The sequence below is a fragment of the Ornithorhynchus anatinus genome, chromosome X1, assembly GCF_004115215.2.
Source record: "Ornithorhynchus anatinus isolate Pmale09 chromosome X1, mOrnAna1.pri.v4, whole genome shotgun sequence".
In the NCBI taxonomy this organism is placed as follows: domain Eukaryota; kingdom Metazoa; phylum Chordata; class Mammalia; order Monotremata; family Ornithorhynchidae; genus Ornithorhynchus; species Ornithorhynchus anatinus.
In genome coordinates, this window is record NC_041749.1 from 16855224 (window position 1) to 16877960 (window position 22737).

General features: G+C 41.5%; 1 protein-coding gene and 1 long non-coding RNA gene across 5 annotated transcripts in view; both read right to left on the minus strand.

The window, feature by feature from the left end:
• Positions 1–2084: 2084 nt before the first annotated feature.
• The window catches only part of CSNK1A1 (casein kinase 1 alpha 1), a 58227-nt gene continuing 37574 nt past the window's right edge, over positions 2085–22737 (minus strand). For 2 of the 4 annotated variants that reach the window (XM_029051242.2, XM_029051245.2), the window contains 6 exons: positions 21677–21816; positions 18700–18778; positions 17132–17206; positions 15561–15667; positions 14115–14263; positions 2085–4611 (listed from right to left, as the gene is read on the minus strand). In XM_029051242.2, coding sequence (XP_028907075.1) covers positions 4604–4611; positions 14115–14263; positions 15561–15667; positions 17132–17206; positions 18700–18778; positions 21677–21816 — 558 coding nt within the window. In that variant the 3' untranslated portion in view covers positions 2085–4603. Of the gene's footprint in view, positions 4612–14109; positions 14264–15560; positions 15668–17131; positions 17207–18699; positions 18779–21676; positions 21817–22737 lie in introns of those variants that run through there. The other 2 variants (XM_029051244.2, XM_029051243.2) reach the window with 2 other exon arrangements.
• Positions 4703–14105, minus strand: LOC114806509. The gene is made up of 2 exons (XR_003754546.1): positions 10508–14105; positions 4703–7966 (listed from the first exon to the last, which is right to left on the minus strand). It is a non-coding gene; the product is annotated as an uncharacterized LOC114806509 (long non-coding RNA).

Here is a 22737-nt window from a genome sequence, read left to right on the forward strand (position 1 = left end):
AAAACATTGCTTTCTACGTTATGAGCACCTGACCTAAGAACAGATCTATTTTGCCATCTTTTTTCCAATCATCTTGCAAAATGATCAGGCTCGTTTCATTGCTTTCACATATTCAACTGATGGTACAACATTTGCACCCTAAAAATCACATGGAACTGTAGCTGCATCAAAAAACTTTCTTCTGTTTGGCTACTTCCTTAGGGAGGAGAATATCTGCCATTTTCTCAGAAGTGGCCAAATCATTTTCCCCTTAAAAACACACAAAAAAATAATGAACAGGGTGTTTTATCTACCTGTAAATTTATTAACACAGAGGCATCACTGCCTTTAAAAACTGCCGGATGAAATTCACTCCAAACAATGGGAAAGGTCTACCTCCTTTAGTTAAGGACAAAGGTATTCTTCAGTACTTTTCTCAACCGAGTCTCTTGGTTAGTAGGGAATAAGCCCTCTTAGGAAAATTTACGCCTGTTTTCATTAATGGAAATAGATTCCAATTACCTGGGTGCATACTGAAGAAGAATCTTCAACCAATAATTCTACAAGGTAAAGAACAGGGGAGATGGGGAACTCTAAAATGCAAAAATGCCTCTGAAGAAGAACATAAATTGATTTAAAAAATCCAGAAAAAACAACTCTTTATAAATTACCCCTTTATATTGAGCTTCTACTTAAAACACGAGCCAAAATGTCCCCGGCTGTAACATCCTGCTCAAAATAACTCAGTCAGCAGAAAAAACACAGGGACAATATGCCATTCCATGGCACATCTCTGCCCGAAGGCTCGGCAGTCATGAGTCAGTCTACTTTTGAATGGGAAGGCACTGATTTTTCTGCTTCTGTTTCACCGGACTTTTCCTCCATCAAGATCTGGAATATCAGACATTTGGGGGAGAATTCTTTGCTTTTTTCCAGGTGTGCTGAACTTATGAGGAAGGATTACTAGGTTTTCATTTAATTCGGACCTTAGATTCCTGTACACTTATTAGCGGGATAGAGTACGTATTGGTTAACTTGGTTACGCACCACCAATCCCAGCATTAAATAGACGGACATGTTGTGGACAGCACTGAAATGGAAGCATTACTACCATTACTTCAAATGTTAAGAGCAGAGATGATAGTTGTTAAGCACTTACTATGCTCTAAGCCCTGTACTAAGCGCTGGGGTAGAAATAAGATAATCAGGTCCCACATGGGGCTCACAGTTTTAGTCGGAGGGAGAACAGGAACTGAATCCCTATTTTTGCAGATGAGGGAACTGAGTCACCGAGAAGTAAAGTGAGTTGTCCAAAGTCAGACCACAGACAAGTGATGTGAGAACCCAGGTCCACCGACTCCCAGGCCCGGGCTCTTTCCCGTAGGCCACAATGCTTCTCTCATTAGTCTAACAAAGGAGCAGAGCTAATTTTTCACAGGAAAGAATTTTGGAACACTACCATTCAGAAGAATCGGGCGACGCAGACACAATAACCAAACTTCTCTGTTTCCTAGACATCGTCGGTTCTGACACAAAATCCAGGTCACTCTACAAACCACGTATAAATCTCTACATTATTCATGTTACCATCCATACACAAGAAAGATGATTACAGTATTCAACAACCGAACAAGTGTCAAAAAGAACAGACGGTACCAGTGCACTTTTCCAAAGGTTTGACACTGACCCAAGAACTGGATACTTTTTCCAAAGGGTTCCACAATCATCAACATCAACGGTATCAATCTTTGCGATGAGCCCAGGCAGCATCCAAATGGCTTCCCCGAGAACCACGGTCCCCTTTTCCCCCCACTATTCTGTAGACGGGAAAAGAGAGTCACCTTGAAAAAGATATGCGAGAGCCTGGGTCTCGAACTGCAGAGGGGCTTGGTTACAACCAGTATTCGTCGCTTTACCCTTTCAAGTAATAAGATCCTTTTTCTTTTTCTTTCTAAAAGCATCAACCCGGAATTTACAAAAAGAAGTTCAGAAGGAAATCACACTTAGTTAAGATCTGAAAAATCCCTAGCAGGTAAACATTCTGATCCCCATAAGGGCAAACACGTTAAAATGCAATCGTAGGCCATTAAGAGCATATGCACAACCATATGTGAAGAGAGAACCAGTCTCCCCTCCAATTTATTTGCTTATATTTCTCCCCAAAACAAAGACATTCAACAGTGGTTCCGTTGGCCAGCTCCCACCACTTCTGAAAACCACACCATCCCCCAAGGGTGAACAAAGGAGTTAGCGTGAGTGACCTAGAGTTCAGCTGAGGAAGCCAGTGCAGAACAATAAGTGGTCAAGAAGTCCAATTTCAGAATGCTGCGTCTTCAACTTGTACCATCATTTTAGTGGGAAAGCATATTTTTAATTCTATTTCAAATGAGATTTCATCTCCAACCAGGATTTGTCAAAGCATTCATTGGATTTCAGAATCTTCTTTTGTCAACTGTGAAGAAACGGAACGGTAGCTAGAAGGTGAAAATGGGTTCCAGCTGAAGATGTAATGACAACACGCTCGGGACAAACAACGCCATTTTTGATTTACAAAGCTATCAGCAGTCTTAAACCCGCAGCTTAATTACAAGAACTACATACTACACCACAACCTTTTCCAAATGGCAAGATTACAAAAGGGGTGAGAGTTACAAAAATACCTCAGTAAAAGTGCATAGTCTAAGTGCATAGTAAATAAAAGCACTGAAAAGTATTTTGCCATTGGCAGTTCAGCCTGGGAAAAGAGAGTACCAAAGCAATTTTCCTTTACACAAGCTGTACTTTACATCGCTTTTAGTAAAGTATCAAAAGGTGGATTTTGAAAGCAGATCAACACCTTGACAGATCAAGAGTAAGGGAAAAACAAAAACAAAAACAGGAACCTGCTGCCCAGGTCTGGAGCTCACTCATTAGACTGCTGCAGTGTTCAAGTTCTGCTCTCCTATCCCTTAACGGCCGATTATGTGGCAATCATGGAATAATTGCTAAGGCATTTTTCAAATTCGAAAAACCTAGTCTGGGATTAAAGACCACACCGGGACCAAACCTTAACACGTGTGTGGAAATTTACAGTCTCAACAAAGCTAATGTACAAAACACCACGTTTACACCATAGGCCATCTAGTAGCATTTTTAGACAGTCTTTTTAATTGATTCTGACATGCTATAAAGGAATAAATTACACTTGGTTTCTTTCCACTGGGACAGATTCAGAGAGACAGAGAGAGTAAGGGTGTGTGTGTGAGAGAGAGAGAGAAAGAGAGAGGTGTGTGGGGCGGGGGGAGTGAAGGGGAAGAGCAGACAGCCTCAAGGGTGGTAACGAATGAGGCCATCCAACAACTACAATCAACCTGATCATAGCCACTCCACAAGTATTTCCCAGAAAAAAAAATCCCGTTGTAAAACCCTTCAGCACTTTCATTCTAACTTCCAAAATGGGTATCTTAAATCAGTCCAGCTGTTGAATCGACGATGACCTGTGGCAGCCAATACTGTCTCCTCAGTACTAGGTATTGATGCAGCAAAGTTATTTTTTTTTTAAAAGCAAGAATGCCTTTCCCCTTGAGGAAAAAAATACAAAATTTATTTTAAAACAAAAACCAAAAAATGAGGAAGAGGTACAAAGGAGTCTAAAATGATTTGCAAAGGAGTATGAGTTGTTTTAATAAATGGCCTTGAAGTGGTCTATTAAAAAACTGGGGTGATGGTGATTTCATTGTGAATTAGCAAGGCATTAAAAAAAAAACCTCATTTCCTTACAGAAACAGTTTTTAGTTTTTAATGAATTTGTAAACAAAAAAAAAGCTCCCATTTCAAAATAAAAACAAAATCCCAGATCATATAGATGTTTACAGTGATTACATTTTATCTAAGCAACTTACATACAGTTCAGTTGTAAGATGTTAACTAAATTCCTGTGACAAATATGCTGTTTTGCTTTTTATACCAAGAACATTATAGAGTTAATGCAGAGTCCTAAAGATAATCTAGTAGTCGCTAAGTTTTTATTAAGTCTTCGCTTTAGATGCTGTTATTTCTAGCACAGGTAAGCAGGCAGAGTCTTTCATATGCTTTAAAAACTGGAATCTTTGGTTGCTACCATATAGCTGGCTTGCACACAGAAGCCAACAATTTTAAGAATGTTTAAGTGTACAACTTTCAAAACCCAGGGAGGAATAACCTTAAGGGTGCACAATTGTGAGCATTTACAATCATCACAATTGTAGCTGAAGACTGTTCATGCCATTCTTCGGAAGTACTTATTTTCATAAAGCAGTGTAGTTCAAAATCAAAGGTAACAAAAATTGGCATATGCACAATTTCTCCACCACTTTGTGTGTCAACCATTTAGTTAACTTTTCCACTTGAAAAAATGCAATAGAAAACTGGACACCATGTTTCACTATCTCAGTTAATATTCACAATTACAGCGGCTACGACTCAGAACGCAGCATCACCACTGCTGCCCAGAGCCAGTTTATACTGAAATTAAGTTCTTTACACCAAGTAAATGGTTGCCCACAACCACTGGCAAGTGTACATATGAACTAAAATTTCTAGATTTGGGGAGTGTCAAGTCCTGCTCCGATCGTCTGCTCTGCTTCTTCTGTTCCTCTTTTCACACTTAGAAACCTGCAACAGAAAAACAGAGCCAAAGTTACTCTGGTGAAGAACTAAAACTCTGTGGGCAGAGCAGTCGGTGGAAATTGAACACAACACAAGAAGTTGAGAAGGGGAGAATTCTTTTGGGCTTACCCTATGGAAGGGGGAATGGGTGCATGGAAAGCTAGAGCCTAGCATTCTTAAATCCAGAAGGGGCCGATTCCTGATACCTTCACTTTTTTTTAAAATGGTATTTGCTAAGCATGTACTACATTCCAAAAGCTAATTAGGTTGGACACGGTGGTCTATATTCCACACAGGGCTCACAGTTTTAATCCCCATTTTCCAGAGGCGGTAATTGAGGCACAGAAAGTGAAGGGAATTGCCTAAGGCCATGAAGCAGGGATTAGAACCCAGGTCCTTTTGACACTTCTGAGCAATTCCTGCTCTACCCACTAGACCATAATGCTCCTCAGTTTATATTATTCTTCTTTTTTACCACAGGTTATGTTGGATGGGTTGAGTCTAGAAGCAGTCATGCCTTCTTGTTCTCTAGATTATAAAGCTCGTTGTGGGCAGGGAACATATTAACCAACCCTGTTGCACTGAACTGTCCCAAGCACTTAGTAGAATGCTCCGCTCACAGTAAGCACTAGTGACTGAGTGATTGAGGGAGCTATTATTCAGGAAGATTCTGGTAATGTGCTTTTAGTTCTCTGCTCCTCTTAGAGCCCCAGGGACAACTTAGTTCCCAAGAATTACCCAAAGAACATGAGTTAGGCAAGCTATAACCCTTCTTTGTTCTCTGAATTGTATGAGTCTTGAGATAAAATTTCCAAATATGCTCTGCTTCCCTGAAAGAAGCCAACACATTACCCTACTCTGGTGACACCACCCAAAATGAATGAACCAAATTTTAGAAACTTCAAAAAATATTAGGATTCCTCCCACTTTCTAAATATACAATTTTAAAACAGCTATGGATTCTTAGGGGGTTTAGAGAGCTAAAATGAGGAAATAGCTGTTGCTTTGGGCCTGGTTTCAGTTATATATTAAGGTTAGTACTGCCCTGAATTAAAGCTTGGGACTCTGCATCTGGGTTACACATTCCACCGGCTCCAAATCACATGGCACCCAAAAGGCCTTAGCTTCACAAATTCTCCCATCCAGTCTTGCAAAAATGCTCTTTTCTAAATTGCTGTTAGGTGACTTTTCAGTTGAGCTGGTTTGAAAACTTCCCTGGCAACTGGGGAGACGGTCCCTAAGCTCCTAGAGGCTAGGAATCGTGTCTGCTAAAACCACGGTACTCTCTCCAAGCGCTGAAGTAGTCTACACTGAGTAGAGGCTTAATACTAATGAGTAACAACCAGCTATTTCTTGAAGATTCTATCTTATTCTGACAAACAAAAGAAAACTCTCAGTCTCAAACTGGTCTCAACACCTTACTTCACATTTTAGTTATGTTTCCGGACCCAATCCTCTACCAGCAAGAAGGGACAATTCAATTCACTTAGGTAGCCACTCCTCTGGCTATACAATTGATTCATTTGGATCTTGTAGATATTATGTGCAGGGAGTCATAATAAAAATAACCCAAACCCACTACGAACACCACTGGCAACAAAAAAAGTTGAGACCTGCCAACACTTGTGTGCCTGGAAGAGGGAACTGCGTCAGAACAGCCGTCTCCAACTGCCTTCCTAGTCAATCGTATTTATTAAGCCCTCGTGTGCACACCAGTGTACTAAGCGCCAGGCAGAGTACACAATAACAATAAAACAGACACGTTCCTTGTCCATCGTGAGCTCACAGTCTACTCCTCTTGCTTCTCATATTTTAAATGCTCTCTGACTCTGGCTTATCTATGAATTTCTCTTTTCTAAGTGTCTGTCCTTCCCTACCTGGAAGGACAGACCTACCGGAGTCTCCCTGAGTCTCTTCTTGGGGCAGGGACCAGATCTGGACTTATTCTGTATACACCCCAGGGCTCAGTACGGTGCTCAACACAGGAGTCCACACTCCATGAGTACCACCCCTACCATAATATCAATAAAACTTTAACTGTAGAATGATGGTAACCAATTAATAAAATCAATTACATGGCCCCTCAAACTGAGCTGAACTCAGCTAAACAAAAAAATTTCAGTTTTTTGAGAAACATACAGAACTGCTAAAACAATGAAAGCTAGTCAAATTGTTTTGGTAAATGAAACTCCGAAGACAATTTCTTTTATGTTGAAGATAGGATCGGTTAGGTATGCATCATGCATTAAGTGCAAACAATTATTCACATGGTGATAATATCGCACTCTGACCTAATTAAAGCTTTATAAAACCATTCAGTCACGATGGATATGCACCATCTGCCAAAATGCACACTTTCACTATGCGTTTTGGCTAAAGCATTAACTGGGAAGTAGGGAATTTCTGACCAATAATGTGGGCCTGTTTGGCTAAAGCACATGGCTGGGCAGTGAGTTTTGTAGCCTGAGTTTTTTTCCCTAAGGCAGGGTTTTGCTAGAAAGCAACTTCTGTGTTTTAGAAGAGCTGGGGGGTAATTACTTGAAGGTGAGATCAGCAATTGAGTAAAATGGAAATGATAGATACTATGTTTAGATTGTTTTAGAGGCTCATACTTGTTTTTCATATCTCCATTTTTCAAACAGGACAAAGGGAGAACTACATCAAGAACTGTAGATTAAATCACGTTACCTAATAAGAGAAACGATGAAAGACCCTTACTAAACAACTAACAAATCACATGAAGCCCCCTGCAGTAGTGACCCTAGGAAAGAAAGCGACGCATCAGAGCAGCTGATAATTGTTCCCAATCAGTTGAGAGAAACTGAGATTGGAACATGCTGGATAATTCTCGTACTGCCAGCCAATATTTGGAAAAGAAATTCTAACATCCCTACTGCAAGGAAGATACTCATTACGCAAGTCTTGCCATCATTTAACTGATATATCTGGAGAATGTTTCTGTGCTAATGGCAACACCTGAATGGCATGCCACTCCTGGCGGGGAGGGAGAAGATGAGTGAAGTTCATGGTGGGAGGAGATTGAGAGTTTTTCCAGATTTGTCAAGAGAAGAATATTCCACTTGAGGATTCATATCAGAGAGCTGTCTTTAGTAGCTTCAGGGGATCCTAAAAATTTAGTTCATCTTGAATATTTTGCACCTCCTCTTCAAGTCACCGAATCATTCATTCCTTAGTATTTCATTCTGATGCGTTTCTCTTATTCTTGAGGTGAACTTCTCGATCTTGCTAAACCTCAGGCAAACTGAAAGGTTAAGTAGTTCTGTTGAAATGGTAAATCATAGCTGGAAATTCAAGACAGTCCAATGATCTGTAGTGCACGTCTGAATTATCTCTTCAAAGCCTGCAAATACAAACAGATGCTAGATTTGTAAAGGAAGCCAGCAGAGACAGATGTGTCTATAAAAGCCTGTAATTGAAGATTATTTGTGAGGGGGGAAGATTCTTCAGTGATACTGGTCCAGAGACCAGCAATGGTAGCAAGGGGAGACTTGTTCTCTGATTGTGTCTCAACCTAGGGGATGGCCCTCAGGAAGTTATGAACATTTGTGCTTCCGTTGTATTCGACAGAAAAAGCCCCGATTCTTTGTGTGTGTTGTTTTAGCTTCTGCCGACGGTAAGGTCCCAGAGGCGTAAGGTTCCTAAGAACAGCAGAGTGTTTGGTTCACAGGAGACACTCAGAACCTACCATTCCTCTCCGAACTCCTTCACTGAGTTGTCAACATCCACTCCCTCCATTTCCTCTCCCTAACCTCCTCCAATCTAGCTTCCACAGACATTATCCCTCTAAAGTCGTCAATGACCTCCCTCTTGCCAAATTAAACAGCCTTTACGCCATCTTAACCCTCTCTGACACCTATTTAACACCGTGGACCAGCCCCCTTCTCTTGGAAATAGTATCTAACCTTGGCTTCCCTGACACTATCCCCTCCTCATTCTCTTAGCTCTCCAGCAGCTCAATCTTAGTCTCTTTCACAGGTTTCTCCTCTGCCTTCCACCCCCTAAACTGTGGGGGTCCTTCAAGGCTCAATTCTGAGTCCCCTTTTATTTTCTATCTATACCCACTCCCTCAGAGAACTCACTGGCTCCCATCTCTATGCAGATGATTTCAAATCTACATCTCCAGCCCTGCCATCTCTCCTTGTCTCCACTAGAGAAGCAGCTTGGCTCAGCGGAAAGAGCCCGGGCTTGGGAGTCAGAGGTCATGGGTTCTAATCCCAGCTCTGCCGCTTGTCAGCTGTGTGACTTTGGGCAAGTCACTTCACTTCTCTGTGCCTCAGTTACCTTATCTGTAAAATGGGGATTAAAACTGTGAGCCCCACATGGGACAACCTGATCACCTTGTATCCCCCAGCGCTTAGAACAGTGCTTTGCACATAGTAAGCGCTTAACAAATACCATCATTATTATTTTGCACTTTCCAAACATCTCTACTTGGCTGTCCCTCTGATACCTCATTCTTAACATGCCCAAAAAACCCTATCCTCTCTTCCCCGACTTACAAATCCATAACTGGCATTATCTTCGAGTTGCCTCTCTTATTCAAATATTCATTCTGCCACCAAATCCTGCCCGTTCTACCTTCATTGAATCACTAAAATCTGCCCTTTTCTCTCCATCCAAACTGCTACTACATTAACCCAAGCATTTACCAATTCCTCAATCACTGCAACAGCCTCCTCAGTCCTTTATTCACTCTGCTGCCTAGATCGCTTTTTTTAAAGAATACAAAAAATAAAAAGAAAAAAGACAAAACCCAAAACTCAAAAACCAAAAACATCCAGGCCACATCTCCCCACCCTTCAAAAACCTCCATCGGTAGGAAGCAAACTTTTTACCATCGACTTTAAAACACTCAATCAGCTCTCTCCCTACCTTGCCTCGCTGATTTCATACTACACCAGCCGGCCACATCTCCCCACCCTTCAAAAACCTCCATCGGTAGGAAGCAAACTTTTTACCATCGACTTTAAAACACTCAATCAGCTCTCTCCCTACCTTGCCTCGCTGATTTCATACTACAACCCAGCCCACACACTTTGCTCCAACCTACTCAATGTAACCTGATCTCGTCTATCTCACCACAGACCCCTTGCCCACATCCCCCTTCTGGTCTGGAACTTCCTCCCCGCTACATATATGACAGACCACCATATTCCCCACCTTCAAAGTCTTATTTAAAATCCCAACTCCTCCCAAAGGCCTTCCCTGACTGAGCCCCCATTTCCCTTACTCCATCTCCCTTCCATGTCACCTAGTCACTTGGATCTGTATCCTTTATGAACTTGATATTCACCCCACCCTCAGCCCCACAGGACTTATGTACTTATCCGTAATTTATTTTCATGTCTGTCAACCCTCTCTAGAATCTTGGCTACTGGTAAACAGGGAACCTATCAACTCGGTTGCATGTGCTTATTAAGTACCACTAACTGATAGTAAGAAAAACAGCAAGTGGGAGGCAGGCCTCACATTTTAGAACTTTGGAAAACCAAGTGACAAAGATGGCCAATGGCACAATCAAAGTACCTCCACGTTCTGATATTTCAACATTAGGTTCAATGCAGGTTTTAATCTTTCGAGTCAAACTCTGGGAACTCGAGAGATCAACCAGACGAAACCAATAGCATTAAAAGTTGAGCTGTCCCTATAAAAAATAAGACCTTCCATAAACACGGGAGAAATTTACAAAAGCCACGAGGAGAGACTAAATGTATTTCATCTTCTCCACAGTTAAGGTAAGACTAAGCAAAGGCTTTCTCCCTCGATACTGGATGATGCCTTTCAGCGACCCACACTCATACATCCTCATTAGCCTTTTAAGCAAATTCACTATGACAGGAATTGCATTTAAATGATTGTGCAGTTGAAAACTATTCCGTACCCGTTGTGACTGACTCCTCTTCCAACTGGCACCATTCGGTAACTTGGGTTGTTACCGAAGATCTCCACTCCACTCAGGATGTTCTGACTGCTGTGAACCCACAGAAATACGGCTGCACTTAAACTGAGTGGGTTGATGGGGTCAGTAGCAGAGAAGGATCCTTTTTATGCTCTTATCTTCATTTTCGATCGAGCTGCTTTAGTTCTTCACTGCAACGTTTATTGTTCACGGACTCCAGATTTCAGGAATCTGTTCTCTGGCAGACTTCTGGATTCAGTTTACTGGAGTAGATTTCTTCTTTAGCTGATATTTCCTCCAGCCCCTCATCCAAATCTTCGCCAAGGATTTGGACTCTGGTGCCGAACAGTAAGTCATTTTCCTAGAGCAACTGGTGAATTTGGTTACGCTGGACAGAAACTGTAGCTAAAGTCCCAACAAACATTGGAGTGTGATTCAGAAAGAAATGGATATAATAGGATGAAGTAATTAGATAAGCTCTCACTGATTTTTCATTTTTAATTTAACAAAAGGTGGTTATTAGGACAAACCATTTGTCCACAAACAATGACTGTGCCAGGAAATAACTATTTCAAACGTACCCTAATACTTCAGGCTGTGGGAGCTTTAACAAAAACACTCAGCATTTCTGCTGAGTTCTAAATCTGCAACTGTTTTAGCTGGAAACAATGTTTCTGAGACATTCTGCTTTTATAATTAAGAGCGTCATGGTGGATAGAGTGCTTCTGGGGGGTGGTTTTGAAGATTAAAAAAAAAAATATGTACCACCATTTTAGTCGGACTTGTTCCTCAAAAATGAGGCCGGACCCACTTACAGGTTCTTTAAAACACTGACTGTTGAAAAGCATTTGGGCTGGAAAAAAACCACACCAAGTTATTTCAGTTTAAGGTTTTAGGGGAGAGTACAGATTCCCTCAAAATCAAAGTCACATTTTTGCCTCTAAGGGGTTGTCATTTGGTTGCTGACTTGGGCGTTGACGAAATGACTAGATGGATTCAAAAGGCACTACGAGGCGAATCGGTTTTTCTGGTTAATTTGTCCTTTAATCACTTTCAGTCAGACCATTAAATCTTAATTTAGTGAAAGAACCTGATGAGTTGGCAGGACATGCAGGCATCGCTTTACCTTGAATTAAGGCATAATGAGTTATCTCGGCTGAAAGCACTGAAGAGTCAACTGAAACAAAGTAGCTAGGCTACAAGAAAGATCTATTATAGAAAAGCCTTCATTGTCTGGAGCAGTCGGGCCTGAAGTTTCCATGGCCACCCAGGTTGAATTGATAAAAGTGCTCTCAACTAAGCCACGGTAACAAGGAAATCTGGGGCACATGATTCTTCAAATGAGTGTTCTCAGAGAGTACAAATGCAGAACAAGTTACCATTTCTTGGAATCTCCCTGGCGCTTATCATATGTCAAAAAACCTTTCGTCTTTTAATGCTGCTGTCACCTTTGTAAAATTAAGTTTCAGTTATGGAAAGGCTCTACAATACAGAGTACAAAACAAACAGCTCTGCTGCAACAAAGGGAAATCTCAAGCAATCATTCTAAATGAGAGGGGCTGGTATGACAACACGAAGATCTGACTTCGGCTGAGAGAAAATGTCGTCTCTGCTTACTGAGTAAGATTTACAAAATGGAAGCGGTTGTACGTTCGTTTTTCCTAAAAGACTGCCCGTTTGTGTTGAATTTTCTAGGATTGGCAGATAAAACTGAAATCCCAACGTGAATCAAATGAATTGGTTTGATGACTGTAGCTTAATTCTTCATTTGCAAAGGCCACCACAGCCCAGTGGTCAATTTAGAAGTTCCGACAGATCACGGTACAAAATCGAAGTGGTTCTGTTGGCTTGGAAGATGGGAGCCCTTCTCAGTGAGACTGGTCACTTGCTGGCAGAAGAGTTAGCTTTCACTGCAGGGCCCAGTCAGCAGCTGGCAGAGCAAGCCAACAAGACTGACTAAAGTCCACCCGTTGAGGAAGTTTTATGACTTTTCACCCTACACCTTTTTCTGAGGATACCGGATCCCTTGCCTCATCGGACCCAAGCTGTGAATTTTCATATTTGCATATGAAAAGTTACACGTACTCCTTCCACCTAAGTCCTCAGTTTAAGAAATCTGTGGCTCTGCACCGAGAAGACTGGTGAATTAAAGTTTATCACACAGTTTCCCAGAAATCTAGACTGTAAGCTCCTTAAGGGCAGGGATCGAGTCTACCAACTCTTCTCCTCCGCAAAGTAAGTGCTCAATAATTACCACTGGTAAACTGATTGCTAAGTGCTCTCAAATAAGCAGTTGCAGAGAATTCCTCTTGGGAGCAGAATTCCCTGTATTCTTATTTACAGGTGATTTGGGGGAAAATTTCAGAAGACCAATATCAAATTTCTCGGGCTTCACTCTTTCTAGGGCAATCACACCGCTAACCAAAAATGACCAAAAGAAGTGTACTCCTGCCCTTTATCTCTGCAAACAAATATTATTAGGTTGGAAGGTCTCTAAAGATTACTACTGATGGAGAAAAGGGAAAAGATCATTCTCGCCACTCAAGGGTGGAGCTGGGAGGCAGCAGGATAATACGGAAGCAGAGCCATGCGGTAGGCAGCTCCATTCCTTACCAAATAGCAATGGAGGGCCAAGAAGAGCCGGGGTGGGGGTGACGGGAGACGCTTAACCCTGATTAACAGGAACCCTTAATTTGCAAAGCCATTCTAGAGCAATGGCACAGCAAACTGCTCTAGCCTGCTGCAGATTAAGTTCTACATTGCCCCCGGAGACCATAATTTGCCAGGTCTTCACTTTAAAAGCTCAAGCACCCAATCATTTTGGAAACACAGATCATAGAAAATTGTGACTTGGAATGTTAAACATTCGTTCGGAGTGTGCTCACTCTCTTCCTTGCTCCACATGCAGAAACAAGTAAATGTATGTAGAGGAATGAAATTCCGGGCTCCTTAATCACCTGAGCGGCTAATACAGGATTTGAAATATTGGAGTCAACGAGCATTAGCTTTACTGCGATGCCAGGGACACCTAGATCACGTTCACAATTTTCCATTTTTATGGCAAGAGCATTAAAAGGGAGAGAAAGATCCTTAGCGTGATCAGTTTGAAAATAGAAGCCAATATACCATGGCAAACCAACTTAAGAAAAAAATCACCAAGTGTTAGGTCTAGGATTTTGGATGGATTGGTGCACCGTGTCATCGTGTTCCCAACATCAAGTTTGTTTTGGAAAAGGGGTTAATGCATGAGTAAAAAGATGCAGTTGTTAAAATGACCCATCATCCCAAGAGAAATGATTGAGATATATATATCTATATATACGTATAGATATATATATATGCATATGTATGTGTATATATATAGATATATATATGTATATATATGAACAAGGACATTTTGGTTTAAAGTTAGTAGTCAAATTTTCCAAGGACGTCTGATCTTTTTTAAAAATAAAGAGCCAAATGTGTGTGTGTCTGTCTTTTAAACCACCTCCTTGATCTAACACTGTTAAAACAATTACTGAATTACCCAATTTGGTGTTGAATTTTTTTTTCCCCCTGGAACGTCACTTGGTTCTTGGCTACTAACCTTTCATGTTACTCTTGGATTTGTCAGTTTGCTTGCCTGTGGGGGTTTGGGCCTGTTGACCCTGCCCACTGGAAGAGGCTGCCTGCTGGGCTGCTTTCTGCTTTAACATCGTCCAGTCAAACGTGTAGTCGTATTGGTGGTTTAGGGTCCTACGACATAAAAAGGAATCAATAAATGCATCCCCGTTTCACCCGAATAACTTCCACACATCAAAAACATCATGGAAAATTTGGAGTCTGAGCAGGTGGCTCCTTAGCAAGACCTATTCAAACCAAAGTAAGCACTCACTCTGAAATGAGGCTCTTGGAGGGCTCCTGCAGACCATTTCATTTTCAAGTCTTCAGCTGCCTAATCCCTCTTTCGGTTTACAACGGTGGGTCTTAAACGCATTCCATTTTACGATCCCCCAAACACCTTCCTCCCTATGAAGGATCCATTGGCAAATAGGGGTATTACCAGAGGCTTTGTTGGAACCAAAACTCTGCTATTAAAGTCACTGAGGTCCAGGCAACCCAACCCTGGCCGGGGGGTCTTCCCAAGTGGCTCATAACCTCCTGGAGGGCAGGGACTGTGGCTACCGATCAAACTCTTCCAAATGCCTCGTGCTGTGCTCTGCACAGCGGGAGCGTCCAATAAATACCAATAGCGTGTCAATAGATTAAAACCTGTCCTGGCAGGGACACAGAGCACACTCGGGACAGTTTTCTTCCGTTTGCATTTACGACACTTGCAGAGGCGGTAATAACACGGGCAGCAGGGAAGACAAAATGTGGCACTCTTTGGGGAACTCCTAACACTGAGGGTGTCATGGAACTTTGCGAACCTCTGGTTTACAAGATCGGTACAGAAGGATTTCGGTGACGATCCCACCCTCCATTTATGTAATAGCACTTGCCTGACAATAGAAGAAATACGGCTACCCTCACTTGGGCTTGTTGAGGGTGAAGACCGTTTGGAAGGGCACTACTCAAGCAGTGGACATTATGGATTGGTTACCATAACCCCCTAAACCTCCTCACTCAAACAAGCAGCTTGAAGGTTTAGCACACCTCAGTCATCTCGGGGAAACTGTGCCCCGGTGCGGGAATTTGGTGGCATTTAGGGGAGGAGCCTGGGGCTACAGTAAACTTCCAGAGCTCCAAACAGGACAGATTGAAAAATGTAGATAGTTAAAAAAATGAGGTTGTAGATCAATTTTGAAAATGGTGGCCTCAAACATCCAAAACCTAGAATGAAGACACTACTCAATCTCACGTTCAGGGTCTTAAAATCTCCTGCCCTTCTTCCCCATAAAATACCCGCAAACCTCCAGTATCGTTAGAATAATATCCAAACGGCGTCATTTTTTTTTTTTTAGAGTGTCTACTGTGCCACACTTCACTCAACTACGTTATTTTTTCACAGCTTTTTAGATCATCTTTAGTACGGAAGCATTTAAAAACGAACCTGAAAAGAATACGGAATAGTTGTCTCAGGTACATGTAATCTGGTGCCTCTTCAAAGCGCAGGCCACGACAGTAGTTTAGATACATGGCGAATTCTGCAGGAAACCCCTGAAGGTTGAAGCCAAATGACAGATTAGTCAACAGAAGCTTAACACCCTTTTATTAACTAAGGGAGGCAGAGGCACTCTAAGTCTAAATGGAAAACAAACGAGCAGATTCGTGGCAGGATGCGGTCAACGCTTTGTGCAAGGGACAGCAAAATTCTCAACTGGCTGATTGTTTTAGATCCTCCTTATGGTTCTAGTTACTTTACATCAGTAAATACCAGCTAGAGGGAAAAACTGAAGAAAATCCCACCCTCCTGATACCAGGGTCTTTTACTTATATGGAGAGGGGGCGATGATAATGGCTCATTAACTACCCAGGGCTCAAAGAGGGGGTGGAAATCTTGGAAGGAGGGAGAATCCCTGGATAGCCAGAGCCTTTAGACCCAGTGGCAGGGGCACCACCCGGACAGCAAAGATGCCATCTCCAGAGCACTGGACTCCAGTGCTGGTGTGAATTATTACCGTATTGACAGGTTGATTCAGCAAATGCCTAACGGCCTGAGGTTTGCTGCTTTGCCTTGGGCTGTGCTCTGACTCAAAGCCGGGGGTAGAGCCCAAAGGGCAACCCCCAACACGGTTTCAGGACAGAACGGGACGTCTCTGGATCACTTCCCTGGGCCAGGGCTAGGGGCTGTGGCACTGGATAATCCTTCATCTCATCCCCCTAAGGTCATCCATGACCTATAGTTAAGATGATGGACAACCTATCTGATCAGCTGCTTTATACCACCTTTCAGGTAATCAAATATGCACATGATTACATGCGCACATACATCCATTTATATATAAACCACTCTACTCCCTCACTTGAAAGATACCCTCCAGTAAATTTCCAGTGTACACCGACTGACTTCCGTAAGGTACACTCCCCCTTTGAATCCCATGTTTAACACTTCAGACCCCGACTTGTGTAGTTAATAGGAAAGGCTCTCTGAAGATTAGTTATCCTGAAAGTGACGGCTTGTACCACTTCATCTGCTTGGTGGAGGGGAGGGGGAAGAAAAGAGGTTGTGGTCTGGGTGCTATTTTTTAGCAAGTGAAAATAAACTCTCACGGATTTTCCCTGAATCCAGACAAATTCTGAGAATTTCCTTTCCCCTTAACAAAAAAAAAAGAGTAAAAAAATAATTTAAGAACAAGCCCAGATATGGAAAGGCAAAGCGACTAACTTGCCATCCGCTCTTGGCTGCTAATTCAGATCACAGCGAGGATGGCACAGTTTCTTATGGAGTCTCCTGATGACAAATTTCACAAGTCTAAAAGATAAACCCAGCGGAACCATCTGGCAACCAACTATTTGGGAATTGTCAGATTCAAAGAAATTCACTCGGTGCCCAGAAAGTAAATGAAAAGGGGAACTTGGTCACTTAATGGGACACCAGCTCTGTGATTTGTTATAAAGAGAACATTCCTAATTTACACTGTATCTGAATTTACACTGAATGCATTGGTCACGCTATTTTACCTTACACAAAACTTCGACTGGAGTGGACATCTTCTTTTCACTAATCTTTTCATACTTCTGTTTCTTTGTGGCAGCCTGTGGAACACGTGAACTGTTAAATTTTCGGTAATACTACTAAATTTACAAGGATGGCACTGATAGATAATTTAAGATGTTAATTCAAACAAGTCAAATTCAAAAGGTTTCCATCAGCCATGCTTATTTAGCAAAGCAGCCATGCAAATTGAGTACATCCTCAGCCTAAGGGGAAAATCAAATCAGGCTCAAAAATCAATTAAAAAAAAAGGAGTGGAAAAGCAAACTGAAGAAGCTGACCTGAATTTTTCTAAACCATTTTCCTTAATATCATCTAGTTAGATTTTTATTGAAGTGTTGTGGGAAAACTCTTCTAGACTGTGAGCTCCCTGTAGGCAGGGATCATGCTCAACGACTTTATTGTACTGTATTCTCCCAAGATATACTGATTGACTGCTATGCAGGAACACATTTATATTCTCTTAAACTCAGAGTTTCTAAGCAATAAAAGGGTTGGGTTTAGTGAGGATGTGGAGGAGGGGAATTCAAAAGATAGCTGGGCCAAAGGAAACTTAGTAACTTAATTCTATTTGCTTTCTTATGCCAATTTCACAGGCAAAATGATTTTACTTTATGAAGAGTATGAGAACCTTGGACCCTTACTATCAATCAATGGTATTTAAAGAGTGCTTCCTATGTGCAGGGGACTGTACTAAGCACTTGGGAGAGTACAATACAAGAGAATCAGCAAACACTTTTCCCTGCCCATAAGCTTACAAGCCAGTAGAATGACAGCCAAATACCAATACTGCTATTTAATGCATTTTCATTCATTCATTCAATAGTATTTATTGAGCGCTTACTATGTGCAGAGCACTGTACTAAGCGCTTGGAATGTACAATTCGGCAACAGATAGAGACAATCCCTGCCCACTGACGGGCTGACAGTCTAATCGGGGGAGACAGACAAAAACAATAGCAATAAATAGAATCAAGGGGATGTACATCTCATTAACAAAATGAATAGGGTAATAAAAATATATACAAATGAACGTTTCTAAGCACTGGGGTAAATACAAGATAGTCACTTCACTTCTGAATGCCTCAGTTATCGCGCCTGTAAAATGAGGATTGAGACTGTGAGCCCCACGTGGGACAGGGACTGTGCCCTACCCAACTTGCTTGTATCCACCCCCTCGCTTAGTACAGTGCCCGGCACACGGTATGCGCTTAACAAAATACCACAACTATTATTATTACCACATGGAGCTCACAGTTTAAATAGGAGGAACATCAGGCATTCAATCCTCATTTTGCAGATAAGGGAAGTTATGTGACCGCCCCAAGCACACACAGCAAGCAAGTGGCAGAGCAAGGATTAGAACTCAGAATCCGACTCCCAACCCCACGCTCTTTCCACCAGGTTATTATTACTAGAGCTCTCAGGCAATCAAATTCCCAAAGTGCTGCATACTGTCCAATCCAAAAAGTAAAAACAAGGCAGATCAAGATGGGTTCTTATCTTCTGAAACGCATGCGAGTATGCGACCTACCTTTAATCCTTGCCATGGCAGGCTGGTTCGGTTAAAATACATCAACACATATCCTAGAGATTCCATGTCATCTCGGCGACTAGAAAAGAAGGGAGGTCAGTTTTAACAGCTGGAAAGCTAAGGATGATGGGGTTTTTTTTTTTAATATAAACAGTGACATCTTTTCAACCACCTCTAAGTAGAGTCTGTGTGTACATATATTTCAATTTTTATGGTATTTCTTAAGTGCTATGTGCCAAGTACATGTGAGAATCAAGCTGGACAGAGTGGGAAGTCACAGCCTAAGTAGGAGGGAGTAGTTGAGCAGCAACTCTCAAGCTCGACTGTAAACTCCCTAAGGGCAGGGAGCAGAGCTATTTACCCTATTGTACTCTTCCAAGACCTTAGATCGGTGCTCTGAAGGGTAAAAGCTCAAATACCAAAGATCGGTGATTCTGATTCTATTAAAACTGAAGCAATAATGAAATGCAAGTCCATTTCATAATTGGGCTCCAAACAAATGATACTTTCAAAAGGAATCATGGATCAGAAGTAACAAGAGAGCAAGACATTTATACATCGGTTCCTAAGTTTTCAGCAGGGTAAAGAGTGCTGCAATTAACTGCTGTTATTGGAGAAGAGCTTTGTCCCACAAGAAGCCCACTGATCTCTATGACTAGAGAAAAGGAGAATAAAAATGACTCAATGTATCGATTTTAAAGTCCCAAGAACCGAGACTTAATATACAAATTAAAATTTATCTGCCTGGGTGATTCTTCACAATTTTGGCTTTCTTAAATTATCAGAACTTGGCTTTCTACTTCCCCGAGATTCCTGATTTACACCTAAATGTCGGTGTCAGGATTCTTAAAATGGTAGACTTTGGGCTTAGAATTCCCTTAGGAGGTTTTGGGTTGTTTTTTGGAAGGAACTTTTTGTTTTATAATGACGGGGATTGTGGGGTGAGTTGTAGATGCTTTCGGTGGGAAGGGGTGGGGAGTTAAGAACAGTTAACTGGGAGTCGATTGGGTGCCAGTGAGAAACGGGAAACCTCTGCCCAGAGATTGTTGTGGCAGTTGCTGCTTCTTCCCCCTTATCTACTATATAGCTCCTGCGGAAATAACTCAAGGCAAAAGCTGTTAAGAAGCTTGTATCTCTGGGAAGAAAAAAAAAAGATGGGGGAGGATCGGGCAGCTACCGTACCTTGGGGTCTAGGCTATTCTCAGACTTTTTTTTAAAAAAGATTACATTAGAGCTGATACAGGTAAAAATGAATTTCAGGACACGTGGAATGATTCTCTTATTTCACTGGAAATTATTCTGGTAATGTCACAAGCCGATAGGAAGCATCTGTACCATCCTACAACCACCATCACCTAGAACTCATCAATGTACAGTACCTAATAAATGGGATGGCTACAGTGGAATGATTATCTTGGCAAGATCAAGTTATTGATAGAAACCCCTGACATTAACAAGTAGACTTAATGACAAACTGATAAAAGTTCTCAGAAACTGGGCCTAGAAACCATTCATGCCCAAGAATGTCACAACAATGACAGGTAATTAGGTTTTATTTCAACCTTTGCAAAATCAACATTCCTTTTATTCGGAATCATTATCAGGAAATTACAACGGGGGAGTAGAAATAATCTGTGTCAAACTTTTTAAATCATCTACTCTTCTGGCCTACATTTATGCTTACCCATTGCTTTTTTTTTTTTTTTTAAAAAAAATGGCATTTAAGCACTTATTATGTACCAGGCACTGCATTAAGCACTGGGGCAGAAACAAGGTAATCAAGTTGGACACAGTCCACGTCCCACATGGGGCTCAAAGCCTTCATCTCCATTTCACAGATGAGGCAACCGAGGCCCAAAGAAGTTGAATGACTTGCCCATGGTCATGTACCAGACAAGTGGCAAGGCAGGGATTAGAACCCAGGTCCTTCTAACTCCCGGGCCTCTGCTCTATCCACTGGGCCACACTGCTCCTTTATTCAGAGCGACTATCTTCCAAAAATGCTTTCTTCATTTCACCACCTTAGCTTTAGTTTACAATTTTCTCATTTGAACACGGAGCAGTGCGACTCAGTGGAAAGAGCCCGGGCTGGGGAGTCAGAGGTCATTGGTTCAAATCCTGGCTCAGCTACTTGTCAGCTGTGTGACTTTGGGCAAGTCACTTAACTTCTCTGAGCCTCAGTTACCCCATCTGTTAAATGGGGATTAAGACTGTGAGCCCATGTGGGGCAATCTGATCACCTTGTATCCTTCCCAGTGCTTAGAACAGTGCTTTGCACATAGTAAGCACTTAACAAATGCTATCATCATCATTATTATTTTAAAACGAGAGTATCACTTATTAGCAGGAGATCCCACTGTATGAAATGTCATGAGTACACTGGAAGCATCAACTCCTTTTTAGAGTTACCAGTCGTCAAGACACATCAGAACCACGAAGCCTTTAAGTGCTCTTCAGGAATGCCATAGAAAACATTCCAATTGTGAGCAAAGTTAAAGTGCCAGGGTATTGAAGCAGACTGCTCCCAGGAGGACACCTACGGAAGACACAGATACAGCTGCACAGAAACCGTGCCGTGTCCTCAAAATACCACTTAATAGACATTAAAGTTAAACTGCTTTGGGCGATATGGGTTGCCTTTGAAAAATAGACGATCATCTGGGCTGGCAAGACTCCACTGGGCAAGTCTTTATTTCACCTGAAAGTGGTACATCCAGTCTCGTAGGATGACAAGCTAGAGACATCTGTTCCAAGAGATGTGTTCAAGAAAAACAAAAGCTCCATTTAATTGGCTTCCCTGTCCTGTCAGCGACAGCAGGGGAAAAGGATTAATATGCATCTCTCCATTTCTCTGCCAAGGGAAAAAGCTCAAACTTAACACGAAACTAGGCAACAGTGCTCCAGAACCGGAGGATTCAACGGCTTCTGCTTACGACGCTAAGTCGGGCTATTTGACTATCTTCTTGGGAAAACTCACCTCTGCTCAATGCCAAGATGGGCATTGATGCTAGCATATCGGGCTGTGCCAGTGAGATTTTTATCTTCTCTATATGGTATGTGTTGCCTCGTCCTGTTGTCTCTGTACTTTTTGGCCAAACCAAAGTCAATAAGGAATAACTTGAAAAAAGAAATTAAGAAAATTAGGCTTCCACATCATGTAAATTAAATCTTCTTAGTCATTAACCGGTACCCTCTCTTTGCTTACAATACAGCAAAATGAAGTACCTGAAGTAGAACGCAGATAATGAAGACTTAATATTGTGATACTAATTAAAACTAATTTATAAATCATACCGATAGTTATTTCGCTAGTACAAGCCCTTTCTTTAGTCATGTGCACTATTCGCTACTCCAAAATCTGTTAAATCAACGTGGTCAGATACTTGCCCTAGTTCGGGCTGTCATACAATTGGGACCAGTTCTTTAAAGTAGGAAGGAAAATACAAACATCCACAGCAGTATATTTGTCAAATGTGCTATTCACCATAATGAAATATGACACCATGTTAGAAAGTCAACCAACTCATTCAATTATATGCAAATTACAATGGGATTTTCCCAGAGGGGCCCATGTTTCTTTAAAAAAAAAAAATTAAAAAACCCCAGCCCCTTTTTTTCCCCTTTTGCCCCATTTAACAACACAACATTGTATTCTTTCAAATAAATCACACCTGAAGATTTGTTACCATATGAAACCAGTATTTTTACAGGCAAAAAATTACACCATGTCTACAGAAGCATGCACTACATTTACTAATGTAAGGTGACATTATGCATGTAATGTGGCAGCTAGTGCCTGGCAAATATATCATGTTGAGATTAATTTCTAACCAACATTTTAACCAAGTATTTGTAATGATTAAGAATACAAACACATACTCCAAATGATCAAGCATGGCACAGCAAGATTATCTCCTCAGAACAGTTTTGTTCTCAAATGAAGACTAAAAGGACCTAAGTAAAGTACATGTTTTTTTTTTTTAAATTCGCACTATTCTTCAAGGAATGTCAGTATTTTAAAAGTATGTTTGGACATCT